This window comes from Muntiacus reevesi, chromosome 2 (assembly GCF_963930625.1).
Source record: "Muntiacus reevesi chromosome 2, mMunRee1.1, whole genome shotgun sequence".
Taxonomy (NCBI): domain Eukaryota; kingdom Metazoa; phylum Chordata; class Mammalia; order Artiodactyla; family Cervidae; genus Muntiacus; species Muntiacus reevesi.
Window position 1 is genome coordinate 105,309,034 of NC_089250.1, and position 17,433 is coordinate 105,326,466.

The 17,433-nt window shown below is 53.6% G+C and overlaps 1 protein-coding gene across 1 annotated transcript in view; it reads left to right on the top strand.

Moving 5' to 3' along the window:
- Positions 1-1,132: 1,132 nt before the first annotated feature.
- LOC136157225 (collagen alpha-1(XIII) chain-like) overlaps positions 1,133-17,433 on the top strand; it is a 52,186-nt gene continuing 35,885 nt past the window's right edge. Inside the window, exon 1 of the mRNA XM_065919205.1 lies at positions 1,133-1,975. Within this exon, the coding sequence (XP_065775277.1) occupies positions 1,682-1,975 (294 nt within the window). The 5' untranslated portion in view covers positions 1,133-1,681. The remainder of the gene's footprint in view (positions 1,976-17,433) is intronic.

Sequence of the window (17,433 nt, forward strand, 5' to 3'; positions counted from 1 at the left end):
GTCACCATATCCACTACCCACCTCTGTTTTACATTTCAGGAACCAGTTTTCTATCCCCCCATCCCTTCTCGATGTTCCTGGGAAGCAAGCTTTCTCCATAAACTCAATCCCGCCACCTCCTCATTGCCACCTCCTCATTCGCAGAAATGTCAAGAGGTGCAAGGAGATAAAGTCTCTTTGGGATACAAATGCTACTTAAAATGGGAGAGGTGACAAGAGAAGAAAGGAAACTACAAAATGGCCTTCAGGCAGCTTTCTCTACTGGACCACAGGAAATGATAGCGGAAGGGAGCCAAGGAGAGAACGGCTCACCTTTAATGGCTGCAATGGTTGGGGCAGGCTGGTCTGACAGCGGAGGGCTGGAATGAGTCTCAGACCCACAGCAGACAAGAAGAGGAGGGGTCAGAACCGGCAGGTGGGACGATGGACTGGTATATTGGATACCCTGAAATAACCGTCTGCTCAGTTTGTATTCACCTGTACCTGGTCCTGAAAGAGAGACAAGGGCACCAGTTCTGCTGCCCCACCCCCCACCCCAGAGGGTTGACCTTTCACCCCAGAGTAAAGCTGTGATTGGTGAAGTGAGCCCCACCAAAGGCTGTGGGGCAGCTGGAGGTGCTGAGTGGAGTCTGGGGAGGAAGAGAGCGGATGAGACATGACAGGGGGTGCTCAGCAGCAGCTGAAGGGAATCAGACAGTCCTGCTCAGGAGATAGACATCCATCTAGATCCCTGACAGTAACTCAACTGGGTTCCTTGGAGGATCACAAAGACTGGCTGTGCTGACTTGTCAGAAAGCAGAGTGATGCCTGGACCCTTGACTTAGCAGGAAGGCAAAGAGGACCCTCCGTGTGGATTGGGAGAAAGGGGGAGAAGCAAGCCCCAGCTCCACTCCACACCCCCTTCCTGCCCATAAATAATTCCAAGTGTCACTTCAAAGCGGACCGGGAGCGCCGGAGAGGGGCTCCCGTGGCCGGTGGGTTGGGGCAGCGAGTCCTGCACACCACGCCCCCCACCCCGGGCGAGTTTGCATAAATAAACAAATCCAAGCCGTCGGCCCCGCAGGAGGTGGAGGAGGAGAGGGGAGGAGGAGAAGGGAGGGGGGCGGGAGAGATTAGTTTGGGAAGTAGCACGGATTGCTCATCCGATCCGTGCAGCCGCAGCTCGTGTGTCAAGTTACAGAGGCGCCGGAATCGGCCCCAGCTCTCCTCGGCAGCGGCCACGACCCACCTCTGCCCATGGGGCCCTCCATGTGCACCCCTTCGCCCCGGGACTGAAACTGGCTCGCCCGGGCGACGGGAAACACGAGGAAGGACAGACAGTGCTGAACCAACTCCGGACTGCAGATACTTGAAGGGAAAGACGGGGCAGAAAGGAGAGCCGGCCAGATTTCCCTAACTTTCCTGGACTTGGAACGTTCTTCGAAGCAACTTTTTTTTTTCACCTGGGTGTACCCCCCGATTACTGCTGGTTGTATTTTTTTTGTTTTGCTCCCCCCGGTCCCCCCACCCCCAGCTGCTATTTTTTCCATCCTCTTTGCCGAGAGCAAAGGAAAGGGACGTTTATCCAGCAACACAAGCCTTTTCCCCCACTGCCCCGGAGCTTGAGATCGCACTTTGGGGCAGCGGCTCTCGCCTTTATTTATTCTATTTATTTATTTATTGGTTCTCAAGACGCGAGGGGATGGTAGCGGAGCGCTCCGGCAAAGCGACAGCCGCCGGTGCCCGCGGCCCTGGGGAGCTGGGCGCGCCCGGGACAGTGGCGCTGGCGGTGGCGCCGACGGAGCGCTGCGCTCGGCTGCCGAGCCCTGGGTCGTGCGGGCTGCTGGCGCTGGCTCTCTGCTCGCTGGCGCTCAGCCTGCTCGCCCACTTTCGGACGGTCGAGCTGCAGGCCCGGGTGCTGCGCCTGGAAGCGGAGCGTGGGGAGCAGCAAATGGAGCCGGCTATTTTGGGACGAGTCAACCAACTGCTGGATGAGGTCTGTGCTCTTTGTTGCTGCCTTTTATTCCCTCCCCGCGGCGCCCCCTCGCGCAGCCTCCAAACTTTGGACCAGCCAGTGCCCGTGGGCTCTCTCCGCCGCGCGGTGCGCCCTGGCCTCGCCCCAGTTGTTTGCGGGAGGGATGGGGCCAGGGACGGACGCTGCCCTGCCAGTGGGCAGGAGGACCTGGGCGGCTAGCGCCGGAGCCCTCCGCTCCCGCCTAGAGCAGGCGCTCCACTCCGGGAGCGCCCTGAGCGCGCGGGGCAGGTGGAGGAAGGCTAGGCGCGGAGGCGCGCAAAGGCGGCCAGGTCCATTTCTCCCTCCCGGCTCCGCGCCAGGGCGGTGTGAGAGCCGCCCAGCGCCCACGCGGCGGGACTTGAGCCCGGTGGCCCCGGGCCGAGGCTTGCTGGGCCCCCGCAGCCCTCCCCATCCATCCCTCGACGATCAGTGCTGCCTTTTATTGCCATATTCTGTTGGGAAGAGAGAGGAGTGAGTTATCCCAGGGGCTGAGGGGGACAGGGAGCAGTCCTTGCAGAGGGTGATGGGCTGGCCTCTGCCCAGACCGCTAGGGACCAGGTGTTGGTTGTTTCGGTTCTGCTGTTCTTGGGCACAAATAAGCCCTTACGGTCTTGTTCTGAAGCTGTATTTGTGGTCCCTGGTCCCCTGGAATGGTCCCCAACGTTTTGTGTCTGTGTGTCTTTCCGGGAAAAGGATGCCGAGCTATCTCCCATTCCCAAAATATCCTTGAACCTCAGTGTGTTAGAAGCCACTAGTGTCTGTTAGCCAGGACAATCCTGAGAGTCATGAAGAGACCCACAGTCCACAGAAAGTAGGGACACACAGTCTCAGGGGTGCCACCCGACTAGCGACTGGCCAGGAGACCATGAGGCCAGGTGACGTCTGAGGATGTGGACAGCTCAGGGGACCCAGGGCCTTGTATGAGCGGAGGGTCCACAGATAAAGGCCACGGCCGTCTGGGAAGAACTCCTGGAACGGACTGACCATGGACAGTTTCTGAGGGGAAGAACTGGGGGTGCATATGTTACTTAGTAGGAGGTGGTGTGTTAAACAATGAAGAGTAGGAGGTAGAGCCCAGCAAGCCTGGCTTTTATTCCCACTCTGCTACTTAGAAGCTGTGCCACCTGAGGCAAACACCCTGACCCCTCTGAGCTCCACTCTGCCATCACAGTGGTGGTGCTGATGGTCAACGGGAGAGCCCAGCTCTAACTGCAGTGGTGCCGCGGTCATACTGGCACGATGCCCCAGTACCCTACAGCCAGGCTCTTCTCGGTGCCTCTACCAGGCAAAGGCTGGCACTTGCTGAACCAGCCCTCCGGGGCAATCACGGAGAGTGAGGTCAGAGGGCCAGAGCAGAGCAAGTTTACTGATGCCAGAGGTGCACCCGTGACTGCTGCCGTCAGCTCATTCCCACGCCCTGCCGGGCCCCAGGGAAGCCGGAGGGCTCCATCAAGCCACCCACGGTCCTCTGGGACTCTGGGGGGAAGCCGGTGGACTCCGCAGTGCCGGCAGACAGCCTGTGCTGGCTGGTTGGCAGTGCAGAGGGAAAACTGCTGCGTGGTAGGGAGGGTGTTGGGACGTGAAGGCTGCCTCCGGTATCCCCGGGGTCCTGGCTGCTGAGGGACAAACATCTGACCCTGAGTGTGCTGCTCAGTTCCTCTCTCCATCGTCTCCCCTTCCTGGCCCCTCCTGCTGGCCAGGGCGTGCCCCTGCCCTTTCCTCAATCCTGGCTTCCTCTGCTTAAGGCTTAGCTAGGCCAAGTCTCAAGCTCTCAGGACCTTGGGGCTGACAGTGTTATTATCTGCCAGGCTGAGCCCTCCTGTCTAAACTCCTACTGGCTGTCAGGCCCCCATGTTACAGATGGGGGAACCAAGGCTCAGAGTGGGGCAGTAGATTTCCCAGGGTCACGTGGCGAGATCCTGAACTAGAGGAAGCTTCCAGGGACTCCGCCCCCAGTGCTCTCCCCAGGCTGTCTGCCACCTTCCATTGTCCACCCTCATGCATTTATTCTGAAAGTGAACCTGAGAGCCAGCTGTGAGTCAGGCGTTGTGGGGCAGGGGGCACATTTCTGCCCTCTCAAGCTTACAGGCAAATAGGACACAGAGAAGGGAGTGGACAGTGACCACATCATGTGGAAAATGCTATGAGAATGGAAGCAGAGAAGGTCTAGGGCTCCTGATAGCAGTGGTTCCCTGGGAGAGTGATTTTTCAAGTGAAGACTTACAGGGTGACTAGGAGGTTTCCAGGCAAATGGGGATGAGGATGGGGCAAAAGGAACAGTTTCTGGAAGCTGAAAACCAGAGAGAGAGACAGGTAGCCGAGGTCAAGAGGGGCCTTAGGGACACTTTGATCTTTGTAAGCGCAATGGGGAGCCATGGAGGGGTCTTGAGGAAGGCAGTAATGTACACAGAATGAAATGAAGAGCCAGATAGAGCAGGGACGCAAAATAGGAGGTTAGTATGGACCAGAGAGGACAGTGACCAGGCCCGGGGCACTTGTGGAGACAGAGAGGAACGAATGGAAATGGCAGCGTCAGTGGTGGGACCTGAGGTCAGTACCAGAGGGCGTTGGGACAGAGAGAGAGAGAGGTCCTGTGGGAGAGGGGGCAGGTGACCTGGTCTATATGGCGATGACCTCAGGAGCCGTCTCCTGGAGGGGCCTGCAGGCCAGTGGCTCTGGAAGGGACTCTCTCAAGGCTGCACTGTCCCGTATAGTAAGCACTAGTCACATGTGACTCAGTAGACTGAAGTTAATTAAAATTAAATAAAATCTAAAATGTAGTTCCCCAGTCACAGTAAGCCACCTTTCATATAACTGCTCAATAGATACCCGAGCAGCCTCAGAACGTGGGCGTCACCGCATAAAGATCCATGGGATGATGCTATGCCCGAAGCAGGCAGCGTCTGGGCCAGCAAAGGTGTTCAGGAGCAACTCCACGCTTTCCTCTCCTCCACCCTTTCCTCTCTCCGTGGTCTGTTCTCCCAGGTCAGAACAAAGAGCAGAGTGAGGAGAAAGGTGAGAACTGGGTCCAGTGGAAACTCCCAGGTGAGGACAGGGGCATGGTTTTGCTGTGGAATGAGTCTGTGAAATGGGTATGCAGAGGATTCCTGCCCACGAGGGCCCAAAGGCACCCCGTGTGCCAGGATTCCAGCTGGGCCTTGCCAGGCGTGTGACCTCAGGCAAACCACGACACACGCCCTCACCTCATATCCCTTTTCGTGAAGCCCTGGCCCTGCCTTCCTCTTGGGGCTGCTGTGGGGCTCTCAGGAGATGGCAGATGGAACATTGCACTAAAAGGTATCACCACATCAGGTCACAAGTGCTTCTGGAGAGCTCCCCGGAGCACGGGGCAGACAAAGGCAATCCATTCTAGAGCCAGTGAGCCTGGGTCACTCCCTGGAGGATGGAGGAAGGGCCATGGGCAGGGCCGTGCTGGGGAAGCACAGAGCCTGGGCAATGGCCTGGAAGCAGAGGTCCAGGGGCACATGCTCACCACCCATCCCAGTGGGGAAATTAGCATGCTGGGGGTGGAGGCGTGTCTGGGAGACAGGAGGAAGAGGGAAGGCCAGGCTGAGGGGACTCCACAGCAGAGAAGCCTGGAGTGAGGGGAGTCAAGGGCAGATGTGAGCAGAGGCTTCGATCTGAGTGATCTGAGCTACTGGGAGGGGGGTGGGTCGAGGCCAGGAGAGGAGTGTGGGGGCGGGCGCCCGCTCAGGGGAGTTGGGAGTGTGGCTTCCAGACCGCAGCTCCAGCTCTTCCCCCATCAGCGCCTCTCTCCCGGTCTGGGACCCTTGATGAGCACTCCAGCTGCAGTTAGTTGATTTGCTTGCTGTGAGAAAAAAAAAAAATGGAATGTCCCAAATGGAGGAAATCAGATGTCACCTAGGGCTGGGCAGACAGTGTGCGATGACAGAGAAGAGGGTGGAATTCAAACTTGCCAAATCCATTTTACAGGCTGAGGGGTAGCAAGGGAATGTCAGCCACCTTCAAGGTGAATGCTGAGGGAGGCCAGGCTGATTCCCCTTCCCCAACCATAAGAGTAACAGCAACTCTGATTGGAGGGTCTTGTGTTTATAGGGTATGTACAATGGCCAGGGCCATGCACATTATCTCTTTCAATCCTCATGACTTCCCTAAGGATTGATATGCTCATTACCCCATTTTACAGATGAGAAGACTGATATCACTGTACCTCCATCCCACTATCTCTGCTTCAGTCCTTTGGGTATTGATGGCATTTTCCTCTCCAAGAATCCCCTGGGAGAGGAAGTGGTTGAAATTTCCAGGCTAAAATGCCGAGGAACCCCAGGCAGACTCTTTCATCCCTAAAAATAATAATAACAACCCTTACAAGAGGAAAGCCTCACATTTATAGAGTGTGTACAGGAGCCCCTTACTGAACTCTTTCCAGGGGCATTTGGAGGAGAGATCAAAGCAGTGGCTGAGAGACTGGGGCTCTGGATGGGGTCCTTTGGGAATGAAGCACTGAGATGGGGCAGGAGCAGGCTCTTAAACAGAGAATGTGTGTGTGGTGAGACCTGTGTAGTGTCCTATGAGCATCCCAGGTGCCTGGACCTCAGTTAATGGACAGACCTTAGATCCAGGTGTCCTCAGATGCAGCCAGCGCTCCCCTGAGTCAGTCTTAAAACTACCCCTCTTTTCATGCTGTGAGTAAATGAGTGAGTTTTAATAGAGGAAAGACCCTTAGAGACCCTGAAGTCTAGTCCCCTCACTCTACTGATGAGAAAACAGGTCCAAAGCTTCACACTAGGCATCAGATGAACCTGGAGGTAGGACCTCCGTCTCCAGCAGGCATCTCTCTTCCACACCACACCTTCTCCTTTCTGAACAATAGTATTTGTCTGGCCAGGTGGTGGCCAAGACAAGGCAAATGTGTGCTTCAGTCTCCACTTCTTGGCCCTCAGCAGACATTATTAATCACTTGCCACACACTTTCTCACTGAGCTTACATACAGCCTTAGAATCCTCTTCAACACAGGAAACCACTACCCCGATAGCAAGAGTTGGCATTCAAGACAAAGAGCTATTGGGGAATTCCCTGGCAGTCCAGTGGTTAGGACTCAGTGCTTTTACTGCCAAGGACCTGGGTTCAATCCCTGGTTGGGAAACTAAGATCCTGCAAGCTGTGCAGCATAGCTTAAGGAAAAAAAGCCAAAGAACTATTTCCTGACTCTAATTTTTTAAAAATACAGAGCAATATTTACTAGAGATAAAACTAGGGAGAGTTGTTAAAGTTTCATAACTTCTCTGAAAGCCTTAAAACTAGCAAATAGCTCCAAACCACACTGAGGACTCCCAGCCCTCATAGGAAGATGGTGGGAAAAAGTCAAAACATCTGAAACAAAAGGCCGTCTGCCTTATGTGTAGTCTCACAACTTGACACTCTCAGAGAGATGCCTTTTCCTCTTATTCCAGACTTGCCCCCATGCCTCTGGAAAGTCTTCCCAAAACACCCTGACCCAAAATGGCCCTTCCCCGATGACTTCCTGAAGAACTGCCTGGCCATGCCAAGTATCTAACTCAGAGAAGGAAAATAGGGCACGTGCTGACTTCTCTTACCCCAGAACCACAGCAGGCATTACTTATCACTCAACACATGCCCATTGAGCCTACCTAGGTTTCAGAATCCTTCTCAACACAGCTCTCCAGGTGGCCACTCCCAGTCTACTAGAGTCAATGCACAAGATAAAATCTGTTGCCAACCATGGCTTAGCTTCAGACACATTGTGCAGTGAGCCCTCCTCTCCACTGCCTTTCAACATCTTATCTCTCCGTTTGATCACATACAACCCAATGGGCAGGGGCAAGAGCTGCTGGTCTCCGGTCCTTCACTGAGGCTAGCCCGAGGCTTTGCACAGAGTAGGCAGCCCTCACCAATTAGCTGCTGATTTAAGGTCCCACTGCCAGAGGCCAGTGAAGCCATCTCAGAAGTCAGCTATCTTCCACTCACTCCCCCAACCCAGACCAGCTATCTGCCCAGCATTTGCTCAGGGGGTGTGCCCTGGAGTTGGTGTTTTGCAACAGTCAGTAGAGGCTGAATTGAGGAACTCCTCCTGAGTCAGAGCTGCACCCCAGGTCCCAGCTGATAGTGGTGATGGCTCAGTGTGATGTGTCCTCACCTGGACAGAGCAGCTGGGAGCATCTCTCCTCTGCCATTACCTAGTTGTATGACCTGAGTCTCAGTGCCCCAACCTGAAAAATGGGCACAACATCCTCTTAATAGTGTTGTTGCAGGATTCAGATAATAACAACTGGAACCATTACAGCCTCACTCATCACTGGTGGAGACAAAATGAGGCTGCCTCATGTCCACAACTTTTTAAAAGTGTAAATAGAATTTTTGATAAAAATGAAGTACAATTTTGAACACACCAAAATGGTTAGTTCAACTTGATAAAAATAAGTGCAATGTTTGCGGCAGAGCAACTTGTTCTATGCAGAGAGCCAACTCTTTGGAAAAGACCACATCTATTAATTAATTCTCACAGTAATCCTATGAAGTGGTTATATTTTTACTACTCGCTTCTTACAGAGAAGAATGTGGAGGCCCAGAGAAGTCGCTTTACTTTCCCAAGGTCACACTGCTGCGAGGAAGTAGCAGAGCCTGAAACCCAGGTAGTCTGGCCCCAGAGCTGGCATTCAGAGCCACGCATAGACGATCTGTATAAAGTACCACTAAGTCAGCTGAGGCAGGTCACAGAGGCCAGGCTCAGGGACTGTTCAGTTTGGTTTGTCACAGAGGTGGCATTGACCGAGCTGACTTGATGTCAGCTCACATTACCATCTTTGTTTTAAGAATGGCACCGAGGCTTACATCAAGTCTTGGTGATGAGGACCCTTAGGAAAGTCCCAGTCCAGCCTTGGCTTCCAGAATGTTTGGGCTTCCAGGTGGGAGGGGCTGGGTCTTGTCCTTTGGACACTGAATTGTCCTCTAAGGAAGCTTAGCCCCAAATCTGGGAGTCATCCCCAGGCAGAGCAGAGTCGTTCAGGAAGAAGATTCTGCACAAGTCCCAATCTCAGCCCTGCTGTATCACCCTGCCCTTGCTTATTTTTCTCCCTCTTCTGCCGGGCTGCCTTCCTGTATAATGTGCATCTATCTGACTGCCTCTGCAGTTTCTTGAGTGTTTTCTTTTGGGGCAAAATAAGGATAAAAGTCCTCTAGAAACTTAACTTTTAAAAGTGACTCTCCCTTCCTCTCATGTCTGCACACCCTCAAAGGCCTACCCCTGGACTGGTGATGAGTCAGCTGCATAATAGTACCTGCAGGACTTTAAAATATACCAGGGCTGACCCCTCTTCCCTCAACCCTGATGTGGATCCCCGTGGGCAGGATCTGGCAGTGGGTTGTCTAACGAGCTCCACAGTTGACAGTCCCTCCCAAGTTGCTCTGCAGCAAACATTGCACTTATTTTTATAAATATTTCTTTTAACTAACCATTTTGGTGTGTTCAAAATTGTACTTCATTTTTATCAAAAGAGACAGAAACTGTATCTGTTCCCCTGAGCCAGGATCACCCTGTGCAGTTTACCCAGGGCCCCTTGCCTGAGTCCAGAGCAGTGCTTCAGGGGCTGATAGTGGCAGTCATGAGGGTCACAGTGAGATTCAGTAATAGTCCTACCACGCACTGCATGGTTTGAAAGTATGGGAGGGTTAAAGAAGGGGAAGCATTGGGGTTAATTGTTTTTGGAGCAGGGTGCTGGGTTTTGGTTTGGTCTTGTGTGTCCATGCTAAGTCACTTCAGTCGTGTCTGACTCCTTGCAACCCCATGGACTGTAGCCCACCAGGCTCCTCTGTCCATGGGATCCTCCAGGCAAGAATACTGGAGTGAGTTGCCGTGTCTTCCTCCAGGGGGTCGTCCCCACCCAGGGATCAAACCAGTGTCTCTTAAATCTCCTTCATTGGCAGGCAAGTTCTTTACCACTAGCATCCTTGGTTTACATATATATATATATATATATATTTTTTTTTTTCCCCCATTGGCTGCAGAGGCTCTGTTTTGAGGCACACAGGCTTAGTTGTCCTGCAGCATCTTAGCAGTGGGATCTCAGTTCCCGATCAGGAATGGAACCTGTGTCCCCGGCACTGAGAAGTGTGTTCTCAGTCACCAAACCACCAGGGAAGCTTCCTGGTCTTAGTTTTTCAAAGAATAAAATCAGCTGAGAGTTTGTCATCCATCCAGAAGAAAGGTGGTTACAGGAGAAGCCTTAGGAATGCTTCTCCCACCTCTTTTGGTTGGATTCTTCCCCTCCCAGAAGCAGTCTTATTGAGTCCTCAGTAAACTGGAAAGAAAGTCAGCGAGCTCCTCCAAGGGAAACTGAGGCCCAGGTGCAGAGAGGGACTGGGAGGGCCGGAGGAGGCTGGGGCATGGCTCTTCCACATGTTGTCTGCTTGGCGGGCAGGCTCCAGCAGCAGCCTCAAGTGGGCACTCCCGTCTCCTATCTACAGACCTCCTCCTGGGGTGCTGGCCTCCCTGCAAAATCTCTTTGTGCCCCAAAGGGCGGGGATGTGACTGTTGGCAGCGAAGACTCCTCCAGTGCTTCAAAGGGGGAGGGTAAGCGAAGCACAAAGGGGCAGAACTGCCCGCCTGAGAGGCTGGGCACAGCCTTTCCGGGAGACGCTGGACCCCTGTCTCCTCTCCTGGAGGCTATTGTGGGTTTTCCCAAAACCCCAACATGGCTGGAATCTACATGGACTGGGCCTCCTCAGCCCCCTTTCTTCACCTTTCCCTCATCCCCACCTTCCCTGGCCTCCCCGATGCCCATGGTCCAAAGCGAAATCTCTGCCTTTCCTTAGCTCAGCTCATAAGCTGCTACCGGCAGCTCTGGTCCACCCTGCCCCCTGCCAGGCTGCTCATTCCTACCTGTTTTTTAAGTTCAGCCAGGGAGGCCCTACTGCCCCTGGAGGACACATCTTCCCCACAAAGGCTGTCGCAGGACGTGGGGCTCTGCCATCCTCAGGACTTTACACCTGCAGTCTCATGTACACTACAGAGGCCCTGTGAAGGTGCCTCTTCAGCCACCACTTGGAGGTTTTCTGCATCAGATCCTGTTCTGACAAGGTGGCCTGTGAGGCAGGACAGGAAGCGTGACCTCTGGGAACAGGGGTGAAGAAAGGGGGCTGGTTAAAGGGGCGTCAGCTGGGGTTCTCCCAGAAACAGACTAAGTGACTTCCCTGGGAGCTGGGGAGGGGGAGACTTGAGAAGTGACATGAGAAGTGAGGGTGGTCCTGCCACCTCCAGCATCTCCCTACTCATGGAATCAGTGTTAGAAGGAAAGGAGTCATGTGCTGGAATGAGTTCCCAAAACATCCCTGGTTCTCAGACTTACACACCCCCAGTAATGGGGAGATCACTACCTTATGCAGCTGGCTGCTCCAGGATTAGACAGCTCGGGCTGTAATGTTGTATGTGTTCTTCATCTCCTCAGAGCTCCAGATCCATCCTACACCTGCCATCCCACTCCTCCAGCATGTCTTGAAAGCACCTCAAATTCAGTGTCTCTAAGCTAGCAGGATGTCCACCCCTGCACACCCAGCACTGCACGTCCTGACTCCAGGACGGACTGAACTTTCTCAGCCTCCCACAGAGTCATCCTCTTCTGTGTGTCCTGCCTGCCTCGAGCCACCCAAGCCCCCCTTGGCTCTCCCAGGCCATGGCAGGAGACCCCACTCATCTGCCCCTCTTCACTCTGCCCTGCCCCCTTCATCATCTGCATGGCAGCCAGGATAGTCTTTCAAAAATTCTAAATATGATCACCCCAGTTCTCTGATTACAGCCCTTTAGTGACTTCATATTGCTTCTTACTGTGATTCTTGAGGGGAGGCCCTTGCCACCCTCTGTAGCCTCATGGTTCACCTTCTCTTAGGGTCCAGCCAAATGGCTGTATGTGGTCATGGCTAAGAGAACAGATTCTGGACCCAGATTTCTGGATTCAAGCCCAACTCTGCTAATTATTGGCTGTGTGACCTTGGGCAAGTTGATTAACTTCTCTGTGCTTTGGCTTGTATCTCTATAAAATGGGGTTAAGGATAGTAAGAGTATCGCCCTCTTATGTGTGTTGTTTCTAGGATTAAAGAAAGTTAAAACAAGTGCTTTGAGCAGTGCCTGGCACTCCAGGAATAGATGTTGCAATCTCCTGAAAAGAGTCAGTCTCCCCACACGCCCACCCACTTAGGACAGGCACAAGGAGAGGGTCAGGGGCACAGAGCCATGTTCAGATGTTGCCTCTACTGTTCTTGGCCGTGTGCTAGTTAATTCACCTGTCTCTGTCTCAGTTTCCTCGTTCGTGGGTGGGTTTCTGTGAGTGCTGAGTGAGTTAATATGTATAAGACTGCTGCCTGGTTTCTGAGAAGCATCTTATTATATCAGATCTTGCCCGTTTCCCCCATACCTGGGCCCCTCCCCTGGCAGGTGGCTGTGCATCCTCAGATGTCAGCTCAGCTGTCACTTTCCCTTGATGCACCAGCCGAGTCAGTGCCCCCGGACTGGCTCTCGACACTCACCCCTCCTGCCAGAGCTCTGATGACAGGGGCTGCTTCACGCTGATGTGTGGTGCCCCTCCCTAGAGAGTAAGCCCCATGAGGGCAGCCTCCATGTCTGCCCTGCTCACACGTGGGGCCACAGCATGTTGCGTGGCTCTGCAAACAGAGATGCTCGATACCCACTCGTGAGAGGGAAAGTGGGGGAGAGGCTCTGATCTCCATCCCAGCACTCTTGCCTCCAGCCCCTCCCCACTCTACTGTGGGGGACCCTGCTTCATCCTGCACTGAATGCAGGGATGACCTCAGGCCCCCCGAAACTGGAGGGCCTAGGCCTCGTGCTAACCCAGCGCCCATCCTGTTTCCTGTCTCCTGAGGCTGCAGCAGAGTCTCAGCTGAGCTGGAAGAACTTTCTCATACGAAGGCTGGAAAGTTCACACCGGGGCGTGCACCTCTGTCCCTGAGTTTTCTGGCCTGCAGAGCCTGAAGCAATATCTCTCTGTAATTCTGGTGAAATGGGGAGGCAGCAGCAGCTCATGGCATCTAGAGAGTCCCCTGTTTCGTGGCCCTGGGAGTCTGTGATCAGATGCCAAGTCCCTTGCACAAAGAGAATGGGGGAGGAAGGAAGAAGACAGTTTCTCAGACTGCCCTGGGGCACCCGCTCCTGGCCTCCAGCACACAGTCTCCCAGAGCAGACAGGGCGAGTCCAGTTTGTGTGGGTGTAGGCTGAGTGTCTCGGTTTCCTCTACTTTGATTTCATCCCACTGAGCTGCCTGCGCTCAGGGGCAGGCAGCCACACGCGGGCCCGTCCCCTTAACAAATCCCTCTGTCCATCTCCTGCCTTCTCTGGGATCCAGCCTTTGCTTCTCCTTGGATTGCCCTCCCCTGCCCTCTTTTCTATCTGAATTCCCCCCATGCCAAGGCCAGAGCCCACGTGGGACCACAGGGATGGATCTGGGGTGGGGGGTGCAGGCCTAAAAGTAAGTAGTTTGTTTCAAGTGTGGATCAGTGACACTGGACCAGGCCCTGCCCTCAAACGGCCACCTCAAGTCTCCAGCAGGACACCAGCCCCATAGCAGCTATGGCATGGGGTAAGGAGAACACTCCAGCAGCTGGGCTGGAGCACACACTCTGTGCCAGGCATTGTAATCAGACGCTGGCACAGAACTTTGCCCAGCTTGGTCATTTCAGTGGGCAAATCCTTCTTTCAACTTCTTGCTTTTGTGGTCAAAAGGCAGGGCGGCAGACAGGTCCCTCACTCACCCTCCACCTTGTAGGAAGAAGGGGTCTGAGTTTCCCAGGAGGTGGAGGGGTAGGACCACGTGTCGGCAGCAGTACATGAGGCCAGGCCAGCCTCACTGTGGCAGGTGGGAGGAGGCAGGCCTGGCATCAGCTCAAGAGAGAAGTGGCCTTCATCTGGTCACTGAGAAAAACAGGCTGGCATAGCCGGTGCTCACCCTTCCACACATCTAAAGCCCTCTTTTGATTTTCTAGTCTCATCTCATCTTATCCCTCCAGCGGTTCTGTGTGGTCCAGTGATGTCTAATAGTATTCCTGTTCTATGGACGAGGAAACCAAAGCCCAGAGGGGTAACACCTCTTGCTTCACAGTTAGTGGGAATGCTGGGACTAGACCCCAAGGTCCTAACACTCCCAAAGGTAGCTCCAGCCTGTATCAGCACCACATGCCCCACAGACAGTGATGTTTCAGTGGGAGGGGGGGAGGGGGGTGGGGGGTGGGCGGGGCAGCGGGGCATGCGCTAACACCAAATAGGATCCCACTGTAGCCTCCAAGGGCAGGTGGGTTTTCATAGGAGTCATACACTAATATCAAAAATTAATTATTAAATGCTAAAGCACTTAGCATAGTGCCTGGTATATATAGCTCAATACGGATAACTATTAATATTAATATTACTCCTATTTAATAAGTCCACCTGGTAAGTACTTCTTGGTTTCCAAGGCACTTCCCATAGCAACACTTGAGAGGTTACTGTTGCTCGGTCATGTCCAACTCTTTGCGACCCTGTGGACTGTAGCCCACCAGGCTCCTCTGTCCGTGGGATTTTCCAGGCAAGAGTACTGGAGTAGGTTGGCATTCCCTTCTCCAAGAGATCTCCCTGACCCAGGGATCAAACGTGGGTCTCCTGGCCTGCAGCTAATAGCCCCATTTTGCAGATTCTCTGGGAGGGGAGGTGCCAGGCTCAAGGTCACGACTATTATGGAAGTCGGAGCTCACCTGGCCTCTGCTCTGGGCTCCCTCCCTCACACCACGACGTGGACCCACCCACGTATTACAGAGGCCCAGCTGAGCCTGAGCCCTTTAAGAGCGCTGGGGCTGGGCTCAGGGAGGGAATGGGCCCTAAACCCCAGGCCAGACCGGAGCTGCATTCTCTGGGGAGAGTGAGTGGCCACTTGGCATTTTCCCTTTGATACTGATACAGGCATTTTAATAGCTGCAATGATCAGGCAGGTGGTATTTCAGCTCTGGCCATGTGGGGCATTCCAGGAGGCCCTGGCTGCCAACAGGGGTGAAGCAGGAAGGCTGCTCTGTCCAGGGCAGCTGGGGGTCCACCCCAGGGACTCCGAAAGGTTTACACCTGCCCCAGAGCCTCAGCGTGGGGATTTCAAACCAAGGGTCTCAAACTCAGATGCCTAGGGGGGCCAGGCTAGTGGCCTAAGGCAGTGAGACTAGCCAGCGGTAGGGTCCTGTGGTGGTCTGGATAGCACATGCCCACCTCAAAGGGGCAGCCATCCTCCCATTCACAAGACAGACCAGAAATCTAGAACTGCACGAGATCTCCTGGGCAACACGTATTTACTGAGCACCTACCATGTGCCGGGCCATGTTGTAGGCACTGAGACTATGTTAATAACAATGAATGAAGTAGATCAAAATATGCGTGTCCTTGTATAGCTTGCCTTCTAAGGAAAGGGGAAGCAATAAGCTAAATAAGACAACGACAATGACAACAAAACTGGAAGGAGAAAATAAAACAAGGAGGAAGGCTAGCAAACCTATTACAGAAAGGCCTCATGGAGATCAAGCCAGGAAAGAGGCTAAGAGCCTGGTAGGAGTGGTCCAGGGGAGAGCAGGGAAGATACCTTCCATCAGGGAGTTTTTCTAGGAAAAGAGCTAAGTAGACTCCATGAGGATTTTTCATTTCTTTTCTTTTTTTATGGTGGGAGGAAGAACAGCATGCTTGCATAAAGACTGTATCAGGGGTAAGCAAACAAGCCCTGGATCCCACTGGAAGGCTGTTTCAGTAAATCCGCTTTTATGGGAACATGGCCATGCTTATGTTGCTTTGCACCTACACAGTAGAGCTGAGTGGTTCAGAGGTCGTATGGCTTACACAGCCTCAGATATTTACTAACTGGCCCTTCACAGAAAACGATTGCTGAGCCCAGACCCTACCCCACACCAAGTTCATCCTGTGCCCTGTCCATTCTTTCCCCTGTGTACCCACTTCCTTTCATCTGCCACTCTCTATCAAGCTGCCAGACCGTAAACGGGACCCCTAGTGTCTCTCTGTTGGATGCGTGCTGACAGCCTCCAGAGAGGAACCTCAGCCTCCAACCTTCTCACTGTCCTGGTCTTTCTCAACATGCTACTGGAGGGCCCTTGGACCAGCCAGATTCGACCACGTGCTTCCTCTGCTTCAGACCCTTGGTTGGCTGCTTTGGGCCAAACCCTTACCTGGGCACAGAACCCCCATCACCCACTCAGCTCTCAAAGTCTGCAACCAGCTGGACGCTCCTCAACACATGTCTCCCACATAAAGTTCAAACTCCTTCGTTGATGAGGACTGTCTTGTTCTCTGTTTTGTAGTCTCACAATTAGGAGGAGCTCCATATATACAGGGTGAATTGAACCAAAGTATTGAGCCTGGGCTTCCCTGGTGGTTCAGTGGTAAAGAGTCTGCCTGCAATGAAGGAGACCCAGCTTCGATCCCTCGTTTGGGAAGATCCCCTGAAGGAGGGCACGGCAGCACACTCCAGTACTCTTGCCTGGAGAATCCCATGGACAGAGGAGCCTGGCGGGCTGCAGTCCATAGGGTCACACAGAGTCAGACACGACTGAAGCGACTAAGGAGCAGTAGCCACATATACAGGATGAACTGAACCAAAGTATTGACCCTGGCTTCCCTGGTTAGCTCAGCAGTAAAGAATCTTCTTGCCAATGCAGGTAGACGTAAGAGACACAGATTTGATCCCTGGGTCAGGAAGACCCCCTGGAGAAGGAAATAGCAACCCACTCCAGTATTCTTGCCTGGGAATTCCATAGACCGAGGCGGCTGGTGGACTAGTCCATGGGGTCACAAAGAGTCCAACATGACTTTGTGACTAAACAGCCACACCACTACAACATTGAACTTGAAGGTGGAGGACCTAGAATTTAATCCCTCTGTGACTTACCTGTTCAAAGCAATTCCCCTTCCCTCTCTGAGTCTCAGTTTCCTTTATTATTAAATGGGGCTGTTTGTGGCCTGCCTTGCTGCGGGGCATGGATATGACCCTGGTCAAGGCAGCTCCTTCAGCTGAGAGCAGTTCCTAGCGAGGGGCTGAGCTGTCAGCAGCCACCATACTCCACAGCTAAGGATGAGCCTGACCGTGGGAGCCAGATGGCTGACCGCAGCGTCTGTACTAGCTCTGGAGTGTTATGGCTGTCAAGAAGCTGTGGAAATGTCACAAATCTGTGTCCTTCTAAATTTCAGTGCCTTTGCCAGCACCCCAATGATCTGCTTTTCCCACCACGTTCTTATCCTTCCTTCCTTGCCCGAGTCACTCCTGCCACACTGTCCCTTCCCCTCTTCCTTGAAGACTCCACATGCAGCCCTGTCTCTGAGCCTTGGCTTCTGCTGTTCCTTCTGCCTGGAACACACTTCCTCCAGATCTCTCCCTGACTCATTTCCTTACTTCAGTCAGTTCTCTCTGCCTAA